Source organism: Acanthisitta chloris, unplaced genomic scaffold (genome assembly GCF_000695815.1).
Source record: "Acanthisitta chloris isolate BGI_N310 unplaced genomic scaffold, ASM69581v1 scaffold14608, whole genome shotgun sequence".
Taxonomy (NCBI): domain Eukaryota; kingdom Metazoa; phylum Chordata; class Aves; order Passeriformes; family Acanthisittidae; genus Acanthisitta; species Acanthisitta chloris.
Window position 1 is genome coordinate 37,806 of NW_008688762.1, and position 13,997 is coordinate 51,802.

The window sequence follows — 13,997 nt, forward strand, 5'->3', positions numbered from 1 at the left end:
CAAGTGCAGGCTTTAACCGGAACAAAAGCTATGCAAATAAAGTTAACAACTATTAACAGGCACCTTAAGCAAGCACCAAAATACCCATCTCTAAATCAAAGCTGACATTTTCAGACACACTGCTGCTCAAGTGGAAGTTACAGGGTTGATTCTGAGTGACCTACTAAGATTTTGGACCTTGGATATATGAAAGTCCAAGAATCTTCTCATACTTAACCGGAACAAAAGCTATGCAAATAAAGTTAACAACTATTAACAGGCACCTTAAGCAAGCACCAAAATACCCATCTCTAAATCAAAGCTGACATTTTCAGACACACTGCTGCTCAAGTGGAAGTTACAGGGTTGATTCTGAGTGACCTACTAAGATTTTGGACCTTGGATATATGAAAGTCCAAGAATCTTCTCATACTTAAGAACTGCAGATGCTGAAAAGGACTAGCTGCTACCCTTCCACATGCAAATTACCCAATCCAGGCTATCACTACTCAACATCTTTCTCCCCATTTCCTAAATAAACACACAAAGATTAAAAAATTTACACAAGAAAAAAGTTGCAGGAATGTGCTCTCAAAATTATCAGCATGGCTTTGAGGACAGCTTTTCAAAACACAAGTGAATTTCTTTTTCCATTTTCTTTAAAGTCATGGCAAAGGAGGTTCCACTTTCATGATTCACATTACATTGATCCAGCATTTGGAGATAGACAGAAGCAGAACAATGCATCTCTCTCTAGGCTATATAAAAAAAAACAGAATGAGGATATATAATATAATCTATAGATTATGTGTGTGCATATATATGCATACATATCAAATGTATGAGGACCACCCTGTGCCTCAAGCCCAGGGTGGTCTTTGCCTCTTTGCAAGTCTCTTTGCCTCTATGCAAAGAGACAGCACACAACACTGGTTACTACCTGTGGACTCCATACATATGCAAACATTTCCCTGTACAAAGCACTGCCTGAGATGAGGGCTGAATTTATTGTCCAAAGACTATGCGAACTGCAGAAATGAGAGGCATATAAAATGATTTTGGGGGTTTGTTTGATTTCGTTTCTTGTTTATTTCTGTTTTTCTTTTTTCAAACCATGTAGGGAGATAAAGTTTAAAAAGAAAATCATGTTTTAAAAGCCCATTACAGGAAAACATAACCTCAGCAGTAAAAAAAACCCAGTAACAATACAGGTTACATTCTGGGGCCAGTCTCAGTTTTGGCACAGCTAAGCATAAAATAAAAACACACCATTTCAGCAATCTGTCAAACCTTCAGCCAAGGCAAGCTGCTTCAAATCCAGAAGTAACTTCAAAGCATTCCTGAGCAGGGAAGCACAGGAGGAGCAGGTGGGGACCCAGACTAATCTCAAAAGCAGAGCCCTCAGGGGACTGGGAAAGGAATGCACCCAGCCACCTGGCCACAGTTTGAGGAGAGACACCATACAAATGACTAGTCAGCTGTCCACTGCCTCTGCTCTGCCAGGCTCGAAAAGTAAAAACACTGAAAACCAAACCCACACACACACCATGGAACACCTCCACCATTTGTGGTGGTCTCAGAGGATGCAGAGCCCCACACAGATGCTGCAGGCTCTGGCCCCACATTCCTGCCTCCTACATACCAGCCGGTCAGTACTACTTATACACAGCTGTCAACTGTGGAGCTGACATGTCCAAATCAAGGGACAGGCACTAGACTAAAGTTTGTGCCCACAGCTGACAAGACAAAGCATGGGAGGGCAGGGAAGGAGCCTACACTCACACCTCAAGTCACAAGAAGGTTAACCATAGTCCCTGCTGAAACTTGGGTCTTGCCTTGCTCCTGGCTGTCTGACCCACAGCCCTCCCATTCTGGAGGGCTGCAGAAACTGGAAAACTGAAGACAAACATGCACAAAAAATAATAGAAAATTAAGCTTCTTACCCTACTTGTTTACAACTGTCAAAAGTGAACCTGTGCCCCAAAAGGCCCTGATGCACAGTAACCCTTCAGCCTATTCTCTGTCTCCCCTCCCAGCTTCTTCATGTCCTTTCAAGAGCATTTTCCATTTCACAGCTACTCACTGTCCTTCTCCACAGGCACTCACTCTGCAGTTGTCTCAAAAACCCCAGGGCTCACAACTGGAAAGCAGAAACCTGGTGGGACAGAGGCAGCAGCGCAACTGGTGTGGAGAGTCAGTACCCGGGACAGACTCCTTTTCTTACGTTACAGCCTGAATCTCCCCCCAAACCATATGCTCTATTCACCAGTTCAGGCAAACAAAATTCATGGTCAGCCAGCTGCAAGCAGGCAGATTAAGCCTATATGTCTCTCTCTCTCTAGTATCTTTAGTCTTAAAGTTTATGCAAAATTGAATCTAAGAATAGATTCTAGTTAGGGAAGAAACCAAATAACTATATGCCAGCTGTCTTGCAGATGCTTTAAAATAGTTACTCTTACTCATACTTTCATAAGCTGGAGATTTAGTGACTGACATCTTCAGAGAATCCACACAAGCAGCAAGTTGCCAGTATTCACAAAAGTTATTCTACACAAAGCTGGGGAAATAGTCTCAATGCAGAGAGAAAAGTGGACAAATAGGGAAAACCAGTGTATGGACCTTGATCTTATCGACACTTATATGTGTTCTCACCTTGAGGTCAATAGGACCTCTTGGAAGAGTTAAACCCAGGCTTACGAGTTTCCCAGGCTTTACACTTTCAGCACTTTAAAAAAACCCTTTATATAAGATATATATAAATTACAAAAATAGGTCAATTTAGCAATGATAGAAACAGTGGCAATGGTTGGGTAGAGACCAACAAGAAACAGCTCACAGCAGAAGTTACTTGTTCCCCTGCAAGAGTCGACAAGAAAGTGATTATGGAGTCAGAGCAACAAATCAGTCCACTAGTTGTTGAGGGAGACTGGGGGGGGGAACCAAAAGACAGAAATAGACACTGAATAGCTTGAACCTGACCTGAAGATCATATGCTGAACAAGATGGGCCTTCTCAACCTCCCTGCATGCTGAAGCTCAAAAACCACTGCAGACATCAAGTGCCATTGAAACACATGGAGACAACTTCCAAAATCTAAGTCCCTCCTCCAACAGGCTGGCATGGCCAAAGGAGGAGGGCACAAAGACAGGGAGCAGAACAATATGACGTGTGGCCAGCCTGGTGGCAGCATACTTGCCCCAGTGTCATGGGGCTGAGACCACTGTCTGGGGTCATCCTGGGCCCACATAAACAGCAGGACCCTATCCCAGGACAGACCACATACACCCAACTGTCACTCTACCTTGCCATCTCCAACAGGTCTGTCATCATGGAAACAAAGTCCAGTTTTCAGGGCTATTTTAAAAGCAGGAAGGTCTCTTTAGGACACCAGACCCATGTGGTACAAGCCACCCCTGTGCCCATCATCATATGCAGGCAGTGCATTAACATGCACCAAGTTAGAAGTGGCACATGGAGCCAGACCACATCTCAGCATGCAGCAGCACACAGCACCTGAGAAGATGCCTTTGCTGAAAGGATTTTTCAGCTCCAGGTCACGTGAACTGCTGGTGTAACAGAGACAATAAGATGCACTACAGGCACCACGTCCATGTCCACATAATCTATCCATACGGGCTAAAAGGCCTGTCCCTAAAAGACCCTGGGGTTTCCCCCTCCTCACAATTTCCTTGTCTTTGCCTGGTCATAAACACTCACTGGCCTGGGAAGGAATGGCATTTCTGCACACCCTGGGAAAGAGCCTGTCAGCACTCATTGCCAGGACAACTGCAAAGAAACACTGCATTACTAACCTCACTGCAAAGCAAGAACAAATCCTGTTTGCCATGTGCTTCAAGCACAACACCAGGCCCTTAGTCCTCCAGAGCTAAGGGCAAAGCTCTGAAATGGATCCAGACCCAGCTTAAGTGCTCTGTGGCACCACCCTCCTCCTCACACGGCTGCTGAGCACAGGCACACAGGTCCACAGAACATGTGCTTATACCAGGTGTGCACAGAGAAATGCCAGTGCCATTCATGAGCCTCCTCACTAGCCTGATTCCAGCCCCAGCCCTGAGGGGCAGGGTCCTGCAGAATCACAGAGCCTTGCCAAAACCATGAAAACACCATGAACTCATGACAGCTGTAAGAGCTCACCAGTCTGCCCAGTGGGGGTGTCATTTGGGAAATACAACTTTTTTGGACATTCTATATATAAGTTACTCAGCCAAACTCATTTCTCACTCAAGATGCTTTCAATCTCCAATGTCAAACCCTGCAGTACTGCCATCCACAAAATCCTCTCTTCCTGCTCTCACAGATTCAAGGACTGAAAAATCAACAGGATGATGCCTTTGAACATCTATCAGATGGCCAGGTTCACTCTAATACTGCAATTTCCTCAAGTATTTCTCGGAGCTTCGCTGTTTTGAAGTCAATAGGTACAGAAAGGTCATGAACATGATTCCACAGTTAAGATTAAATAAAATCCCAAACACCAAGAACAACTCCTCCTCCTCCTTCTCTCTTATGAAACACACTGCAGAGTGAACAGAAGATGAAATGTTTTGCATACATCTTCTATTTTTAAACCCACTTGTTAATGTTTCTTGGCTTTTTAAAACATCATTTGACTAGAGCTCTATTAATTACCCAGTGGTCTCAGCAGTATGAATTTCTTCAGGATTTTTCTCCAAAGGAAACTCCCCTCACTTTTAGCCTAGTTTGAAGCTTCTCCCTATTAACTTCCATAGAAGCTTGGTTTCTGATGTTTCTTGTGCTTGTTTTTCCTGGCATAACTAATATCTCCTGTACGTGTTAACTTAAAAATATTCACATAAACCAGCTAGAAAATGTAAAAATGAAAGACTTTAAGGAGATGATGCTTCCAGATCATTTCCAAAACCCTCTCACATTAAAAAGCCTTGTCACAGGTTTTATTAGTTGTCCTCTTGTGAAATCTCTAATAGATTTCATCTTGTTATAAGAGAGCCCTTTGGACTACAAAACTGCCAGCCTTTGAACACACGTCTGGTGGATCTTCACAAACAGTTTAGCTTGTTAATGCTTAGGCACAAGCACTAATCTCTCTCCCCTTTATTGTGATGCAGCTTAGTACTCTGCTGCCTTGTACAGTAAAGCTAGTGGTGAAGACATAAACCAATTATTAGGAGTGAAAGTCTGACACGGCAATTATTCCTCACAGTTCGTTAATTCATGGTCTTGCTCCTCTCCAACTACTAGTTTTCACCCTGAACTTCCTTTCATACCAGCAGGCATCGTCACACCAGAAAAAGCAAGTTGGATCTCTTCTTCCCACCATTCTTGCATTTCCCTTTTTTCTCTTCCAGGTGTTTTAACTGCTGAATTACAGGTAACTGTTAAAAATGTTGTGTGTTTTCATCAGTTTCTAGGCATCGTCACTTCCCACAGCCACAGAATCCATAAAACCGCAGTTATGTCTTTACAAGATGGTCAATGACTTCTTGATGGGTGTTATTTTTTTCTCTGCTTGTTTTTTAGTTTCTAAAAACCCTACAGCTTCAGCAAGACAGGTTACAAGACTGGGGCAGCACCTGAAGTCACATTCCTGCACATGTATTTAGAAACATAAATAAGATTACCTGATTTTCATTTTGAGATAACAGAAAGCTCCAGACACTCCTTACTGAAAAATTAAGTGTACTTTCAAAGGTTGGTTGGTTTTTAATAAACCTGAAAGGGACCTCTGGAAACCATCTTGTCCAACGCCTCATTCAGCACATGGCCAACTTGGATGGGGTTGCTCAGGGCCTTGCCTAGATCAGCTTTTAATATCTCCATAGATGAAGACTTCACAGTGTCTCTGGATAACCAATGAAATGTCTGACCTGCTCCCATGGTGAAAATGATTTTTCTAACACCTAACTGGAATTTCGTTTCTTGCAGCTTGCAGTCACTACTTTTTGAGCTATCAGTGTGTGTCTCAGAGGAGTCTAGCTTTGTCTTCTCTGCACTCTTTCATCAGATAGTCAGAGACAGCAATAAGATCTTCCATCTCCTTCTCCTCCAGAAGACTAAACAAAACCCACCTCACCCTTTCCTTACATGTCATGTTCTACAACACCCAGACTTCATGGTGATCCTCATTTGACTCATTTCATTTATCATTCTCCATTTAGCCTCAGCAGATTCAAACACATGGAACCAAGTGTATTTCTGGCCCTTCTCCTATTTGTTTTTGATGAATAGTTAACTTCTAAGTCAAAATGTTTACAATGCAAAGTTAGTAACCTCTGCAAGAACCATTCACATGCACCCTCAGCACATCATCACCCCACCAGGAACACCTCATTACCACATCATCACAACATATGAACTTGGGCTCAGTGTGTTCTACCTTCATTAAAGTTGTCATCAGTCGAGATGTGGGTCAAGGGAGACTGGGGTCGAGAGTCCCCACAGAGGGAATAGCTGTGTTCTGCCTGGATGAGGGGTGCTGGGGATGCTGGAGACAGTTCCACCTCCATTATTTCATTCTTCTCAGACAAGAAAGGATCATTCAAGAGCTGGCCTAGGACATCAGGTGAAAACTCATCCAGGAACTCTGTGAAGTGCTGTGGAGATAAAAAAAGAGGAAAGTTTATCTCCTTGCCTGTCTGTCATGCCAATAACAGGAGAGGATTGATCAGAACAATCCTGTATCTACACTGAGCATCCGTGCCAGTCAGCAGCAGGATCTCCCAGCCCTGCCTAACAACCTTCTCCTCCAATCACTACTTCAAGCTGAAGAGCTACAGCTAGAACAAAAGTCCTCTTAGAGGCATACATTGCAGCAGAAGAGCCTGTCATTAGCCTGCAACAAAAATGGAAAATAGAAGCATGGTACTCATGTAAGCAGCCTCCTCCCCCCACACCAAAGGTCCTCACTACAGTCCACCACCAAAAATGGCAAACCACACTTTACCCAGACAGCGTGAAAGATCCTGCAGGATTTATCACCAGAGCATTTTGTGTGTGGAATAGAACATAGTGGGTTAATGTTCACTGAAGCGGAGAACAAAACTGAAACACATTCAGACACAGACTCTGACACCACACATGACTATTTTAGCTGTGCAGAACATATAGTGTGCTCTAGGAAAACGGGTCCATGCATACCTGCAGCCAAGCAATTAACACATTTGCTATAAAATGGGTTTCCCAACTGATTTATGTATCTATTTTAGAAGTTGCTTTCCACCTAGGACTAGAGCCCATAACCAGATTCTAGGCCTCAGAGCTAAAGTTCCTGACAGCCAGTACTCCTTACCAGTTTACCTGTTCCTCTGAATTCATTACACTAGCAGCACATGTTATATCTGCATGTAGTAGGATAACTTTGTGTTTGCTTCTTATTCAAAATGAGCACAAACCAAATCTTGCAATCTATTTCCTTGGGACTCCAATGCAGTTCCCAACAAAAGCCAAAAATTCGGTGTCTCTTCTTGGTTTTGTTTCCAGCATCAGAAGACTACATCTTTGACAGATGAAGACACTGCACTGCAACAAATCATTCAAAAACTCACTCACAAATTCTATTTTTGTACAAAAATATTTGTACAGTGAATTGCAACGAGCTTTTCCGAACAATCAGGCATTATCTGCCATCTTATGTAGGACTCTATGTCGACAGAGGCATGATGCTATAAAAGTCTAGGTTTGTTTGATTTGCTCTGGTTTTGCAAGCAGTATTGATCTTGGCTCTACCTCTTGCTCTCTCCTGCAGAAGCAAATTCTATTTTTGTACAAAAATATTTGTACAGTGAATTGCAACGAGCTTTTCCGAACAATCAGGCATTATCTGCCATCTTATGTAGGACTCTATGTCGACAGAGGCATGATGCTATAAAAGTCTAGGTTTGTTTGATTTGCTCTGGTTTTGCAAGCAGTATTGATCTTGGCTCTACCTCTTGCTCTCTCCTGCAGAAGCAAATACTGAAATTCAAGATTCGGCTTCCTGTAGGCTAAATTAAGAATTAAACAAGTCAATATTGTATAAACCCACGAGGCAAGCGGTGTGCTCACAGCCTCATGCACTCATATTTCACAGATCCAGCAGCACCTGTCTTGAAGCCTGTTGCTGGAATACTCTGAGCACAGCTGGGTCTCACAGAGTTCCCTGGAAGTTCGAGCACCTTTTCCAAGATGCTTACAAATGCTAACTGTGCCTTCTCTCAAAATCAGTAGGTCTTCAGTCAATTCTAACTGACACTGAGGAAAAGCAAGTATTTACTGAACATAAGGCAATAAACAGAGGACCACAGTTGCTATGCTGGGGCAGCAAGCTAGCTAAAGAAAAGCCTTTACAAATGGCAAAACAGATCTGTAGCCTCATATTTACTCACTGTAAATGATAACACTACTAAACAAACTCTCAGAGGACTCCACAAGAGGGTCATGACCACCTTTCTTAGGGACAACTTTTTTCTCTACAGTCTACACGTTTCTTTCATTTGAGCTAATGTAAAGAGTCAATTATATTTGTTTGCATATTTTCCTAAAGCTGGAACATTTCCTTCTATCTACTTCTGGCATGCATTATTCTGACTGATGGCCAGCAGATGCTGAAATAGGGCTGCTACAGTATTTGAACCCTGATTTCTGCTTTACCACCAGCATCACCCAATTTGAGGATGTCACTCTTGAAAATATACCCAAGAGTTGACTTGGTCTGACAGTATTTAGATGTTACAATTTAGCAGACTCAGCTGAAAGACAACATGACCACAAGCTACTCAGCTGGTTTTGGCAAATTCACAAATACAGATTTCTATTAGCCTTCTGCCTATGACTGTTCTGATATGGAAAAAATTCTTATCAAATGTTATTTTACTTCTTCCATTTGATTAAAGTTAGGTCCATTTTATTTATCTTTTTCTTTATGAATGGGGAATTTTCCTAAAACCACTTCAGGAAAAGCAAAGAAGGAAGCAAACATTCAACTTCAGAAAACCAGAGAGAAAGAGGACCTTGGGGTGGGGAAGGATGTTCTACATGTTCATCAATATTTGTGCTTTCTTCTTTTCACAGGCAGCTGCAAAGCAGCAAGCTGTGAGGGAGAAAAGAAATTGCATTTACAACAGAATTGTCTGATAGCAAACAGATGGTCAGTTTCTAAAATGATTCTCTAGTTTCATTATAATTCTGAAACTTACTTTTAATGGTCTGTGATATAACTGAATACTGGTCAACAGAGAAACCTCAGACAATTGTCAGACTGTGCAGCTACTGAATTCAGTGAGCAGACAATTTTAGGGATCTAGACTTCTCACTCAGTGATAAAAAACACCATCACTTGATCTACAGGTGTCTTCACTTCTCTACTACAGTGAATGCTTACAGCTACGTAGATTTTTTTTTCTAATAAAACAATTGTCTCATTGACAGTGGCTCTATTTGCTTACAGAATTAAAAAAGAAAAGCATCTGAGCAGCAGCTAAAGTATAAGCCATCTGGGGGCAGTTAGACCTTCTGCTCCTCAAAACTTCCACCTACACCTAAGCTGCTCCTTCTGCCATTTCAAAGCACAATCTCCCATTGCCAACGTTCCTCCTCCTCCTTCCCCCTCTCTGCTTCCCCATGCACTTTAGAGGTCATCAGCCACTTCCTCAGTGGGAAAGCCCCAGAATAACCCTCAATTTTGATACAGCAGCAACCACCCCTACACTCAGGAACAGGAAAGGGCAATTTAAGGAGGAAACTGAGACTTAGAACCTGTATATATATATTTGCATGCAGAAGAAAGAAATTGTCCATGCCTTTTGGCTTGGCATCTTTCACACAGAATTCACCTTTAAAAAAAACAGAGAAAAGAGCACTTGCATTCAGAACCTGCCTTTGTTCTGCCTTTCTTTTCTTTTTTTGTTGTTAATACCTCCACAAGAACTCCTGTTGCCAGCTTCCAGCCACCCTCACACCCCGCTGGCAGCCCCACCACTAACTGCAGACATGTGTACAAGGAGTCTGGTTGAATTATTAAACTATTCTCTCCACATAGCAAAGAGATGTGTTCAGCTGGGATTTTAACCTCCGTAAAAAGTCAGGGATTTAGGACAGATGTAACCTTATCTTCTGCTTCCCCTTCCCCCAGAACCCTGAAAAGACAAACAAAACAGCAGCACTTCTGTTTACAGACAGAAAGCTGCAGCCCTGTGGAGTTTCACCACCCATGTGGCTGGACATTTGTTTTGGGAAACACAAAACATCACCTGGCAGTAAGCAAACAGAGGAAAGCTCTCACATCCAGGTGCGCACCGGATTTTGGACAGCTCTTCGAAAGTAGAATTTGGCTGCAGACCAGCTGGGCTGCAGCTCCCCACAGCATCTCCTGCTCCTCACAGACAGAGGTCCTTTTCTCCAACTGCCTAAGGGACAAGGGTGTTTTTTCTTTCTTGTCTGATCAAATGAACAACTCTGAAGCAAAACAGACTCAGGTTTTGCTAGGTGCGTGGCAGTGCTGGCTTCTCCACCAGGTGACCTGAAGCTAGATGAGAGTAGCACTAGCCCCAGTTTGTCTGAAGATGACACATTAACATGACTAAAAATGAAACAGTTATCTTCAGAAAACTGACTTTCTAAGAACTCACTAAAAAAAGGAATGAAGAGAAGTCAAGAGCCCCAAAAGACACTTCATAATTATATTTAAATTATAAATAAGTGACAGGCTTTGCTGAGCCTGGAAACCGCACTGCGTCAGCTCAAGTGCCACACGCCGACTGCAGCAGTTTCCAGCAGTCAGAGGGGAACTGCAGTGGCAGCACACTGGAAAACAAGCCCTGTCTTCTCAGCAGGCCAGGGCAAGGCAGCCATGCAACATGCCAGGGTTATAACCACCCACAAATTCAAGATATCACCCTCCTGGGACTTAGTGGCTCCCTCCTGGCTCACCATGAGGTCTCCCCATCCTGGAGGGATCAGTCACCCCTCCACAAGAGGAACTGCCAGGTAGGAGCATCCCTTCTACACAACAGGAACTCATGGGATGAAAACAAAGTCCACTATCCACCTGTAGGTGCAAAACAGCATGGTATTTACCTCTGCACGCCCAACCCCAAATTTAAACCCCAAGGCACAGGTTAAAATACTTTCTCAAGGAAGATGGTTTCGTTCCAAACATGTTGCTGTGGTTTGTTCCAAATGTGGTGCTGTTGAATTTCCTGAAACAAGTTCACTGATGATGGACTGGAGGTGTCAGTATGCACCAGCTGCCAACAACCAAGACAACTGGGTTCTCAATACTTGCTGACACTTGGGCATCAGTGACACTGCAGAGATTCAAACAAATTCTGCAGATTTTCAGGTACATTTTTCTCACAACTTCATCCCTCCTAGAAATCCTTTATGATTGCAGCAGAGAAGCAAGCCACCAGTCACCCTTCTCCAAATTCAGCCACAGGCTGTATCACATCTTTGTCAGCTCTGAGAAGAGCTCCCAATGGAGCCCTGTAGCCTCACCTATGCAATTCACACACTTCACACTCTGCAGTTCCCTGCAGGAACAGAAGAGCTAGATGGGGTGTGTTGATACATCACTGTTAGGAGGCACAGATTTAAACTCCTGCTGTGTTGCTCTTACAAGGATGAGAAACAAAGACAGCCTGGCAGCAATATAAGATTTTTCCATGAGATTGATTCCAAAGATGGAAGCTGAAAGAACCACAAGACCAACCCTACGAAGTCATTCACCAACATTCTCACAGGGAGAGGATGGAAGAGCAAAAGGCTACACCCTATAACAGTTTGATACACCAGAGTGCTGGAATGCATTCATTTGAGTGAGAGAGGAGGAAATCAACCACATTTGGCAGCAAATACTTGCAAAAAATGAATGCAACCACACTTGAAATATATGAGATTTGACTGCTGGGAGACCCCTTGAACAGACCACAGTACTGACTATGAGACTGCAGACACATCTAACTGCTTACTCTTCAATAGGACATAGAGATCCTCCCTCTCAGCCTGATGAACAACCAAAATAGCTGGAAGAGCTTCCTGATGGCAGGAAAAAGAAGTCTTGGATGCCATCACAGCAGGAACAGAGAGATTAAGGACTATGTACAGACTCCCTAAGTCACACCTAAGACATAGTGATAACATAGCAGAGATTTACCCTACCCTGGTTTAGGTACCTGCCAAGGACAAACCAAGGGAACCTCAGATTCGTAAGCATTTATTGACAGTGCAAAAAGCCAAGATGCTGAGAAATAGTTTCTTCATTATTTTACTCCACTGTTAAATCATTACCTAGTCAGTAACTATACTGAAATTACCTCATTTGTGGGAGGATATGAATAGTAACACAAAACTTATATTTGAAAACAGCAAAGAGATCCACCATAACAGCAGATACAATTGTTTGGAGTCTCACACCAGCATTTACTCATCTGAAGCATTAAAATAAAAAATGTGGACAGATTCAAAAAAACAATCCAAGTGAATAACATACAGGTTGTGTCATCAGCAAAACAAATGCCAGGAAATTCAGAGCTAATAGATTTATATGGCAATTAAAGCTGCACATCTTCCCAACTTGCTCAGGTTACACAGTTGGAAATGCTGAAGTTCATGCTGAGCAAATCTTATAATCCACCCCATTATGTACACATGCATGCACATACTTCCACTGCAAACACTCAAGTATTTCCGCCCCACAACCAGCAAAGATGTTTTTCTATTTTTAACTAATTTATTTTTTAACTAATCAGGGGGATTTTTCAAGAACCAGGTGTCATGGTTTAACCCCAGCCAGCAGCCAAGAACCACACAGCCTCTCACTCACTCCCCCACCAACGGGATGGGGGAGCTAATTAGAAGGGTAAAAGCTACAAAAACTCATGGGTTGAGATAAAGACAGTTTAATAGAGAAAGCAAAAGCTGCACACACAAGCATAGCAAAACAAGGAATTAATTCACTGCTTCCCACAGACAGGAGGTGTTCATCCAGCTCCAGGAGAGCAGGGCCCATCACGTGTAACGGTTCCTTGGGAAGACAAACACCATCACTCCAGATGTCCCCCCTTCCTCCTTCTTCCTCCCACCTTATATACTGAGCATGATGTCATATGGTATGGAATATCCCTTTGGTCAGTTTGGGTCACCTGTCCCAGCTGTGCCTCCTCCCAATCTCCCATGCACCCCCAACTTCCTTGCCAGTGTGGCAGTATGGAAAGCAGCAAAGGCCTTGACTCTGTGTAAGCTCTGCTCAGCAATAACAAAAACATCTCTGCATTATCAACTCTGTGTTCTGCACAAAACCCAAACATAGCCTCATACTAGCCTCTATGAAGAAAGTTAACTCTACTTCAGCTCAAACCAGCACACCAGGCTCACTCCTTTGCCTTTCCTTGTTCAAAATGTTTTCTTGCTTTCCTTAACACTCCCCAAAAAAGTACTTTGCATTTAAAAATATAATTAAATGCCATATTAAATCCTGTAATAGGTAGGACTAAATATGGGTTGAAAGAAAAAAAAAGAAAAAAGAAAGAAGCCTTTGTGCAGCTGGGGCAAGGGTGAGAAACAGCTTTGGACTTCAGTGTCTTTTAAGTCCACGGTCTGCAAGCAGAGCAAAGGATGCTGTTGATCATTCCTAGCCCAAGCCTCTTGGGAGTCATGTAAGATAGGAAAATCCTTCTCACATTCCCCTGTCCTTCCCCCAGTGCATAGTTCTTGGATCTAGCCTAACTTTTCAAAAGGTTGGGTGCATGTTTTGCTATTTCCCACCCTCTCCCCCAAAAAGCCAAGGCCAGAGGGGAGTGAGTCACCGTGGCCAGAGCACCAGAGCAGTGAGTCAGTGAGCTGGAAGCTCTTCACTAAGGTTCCCCCATCTGGGTCCCTGGCTGAGACCTCAAAGCATGTTACTAATTCTGTGTGCAAGCATCTGCATTACGCTCTCAGGTCAGATGGAGCTATTCTTTTGTCTCAACTCTTTCTCCCTTCCCCCCTCATGATTTTTTTTGGTCTTTTACACCAGGCTCACTGGTATGCACTTTCTTTGTCTC

At 43.1% G+C, this 13,997-nt stretch overlaps 1 protein-coding gene across 1 annotated transcript in view; it reads right to left on the reverse strand.

Moving 5' to 3' along the window:
* Positions 1 to 6,572, reverse strand: part of CREB3L2 (cAMP responsive element binding protein 3-like 2) — a gene marked incomplete at its 5' end in the record, with an annotated part of 32,620 nt that extends 26,048 nt beyond the window's left edge. Inside the window, one exon of the mRNA XM_009081158.1 lies at positions 6,356 to 6,572. Coding sequence (XP_009079406.1) covers positions 6,356 to 6,572 — 217 coding nt within the window. The remainder of the gene's footprint in view (positions 1 to 6,355) is intronic.
* Positions 6,573 to 13,997: the final 7,425 nt, after the last annotated feature.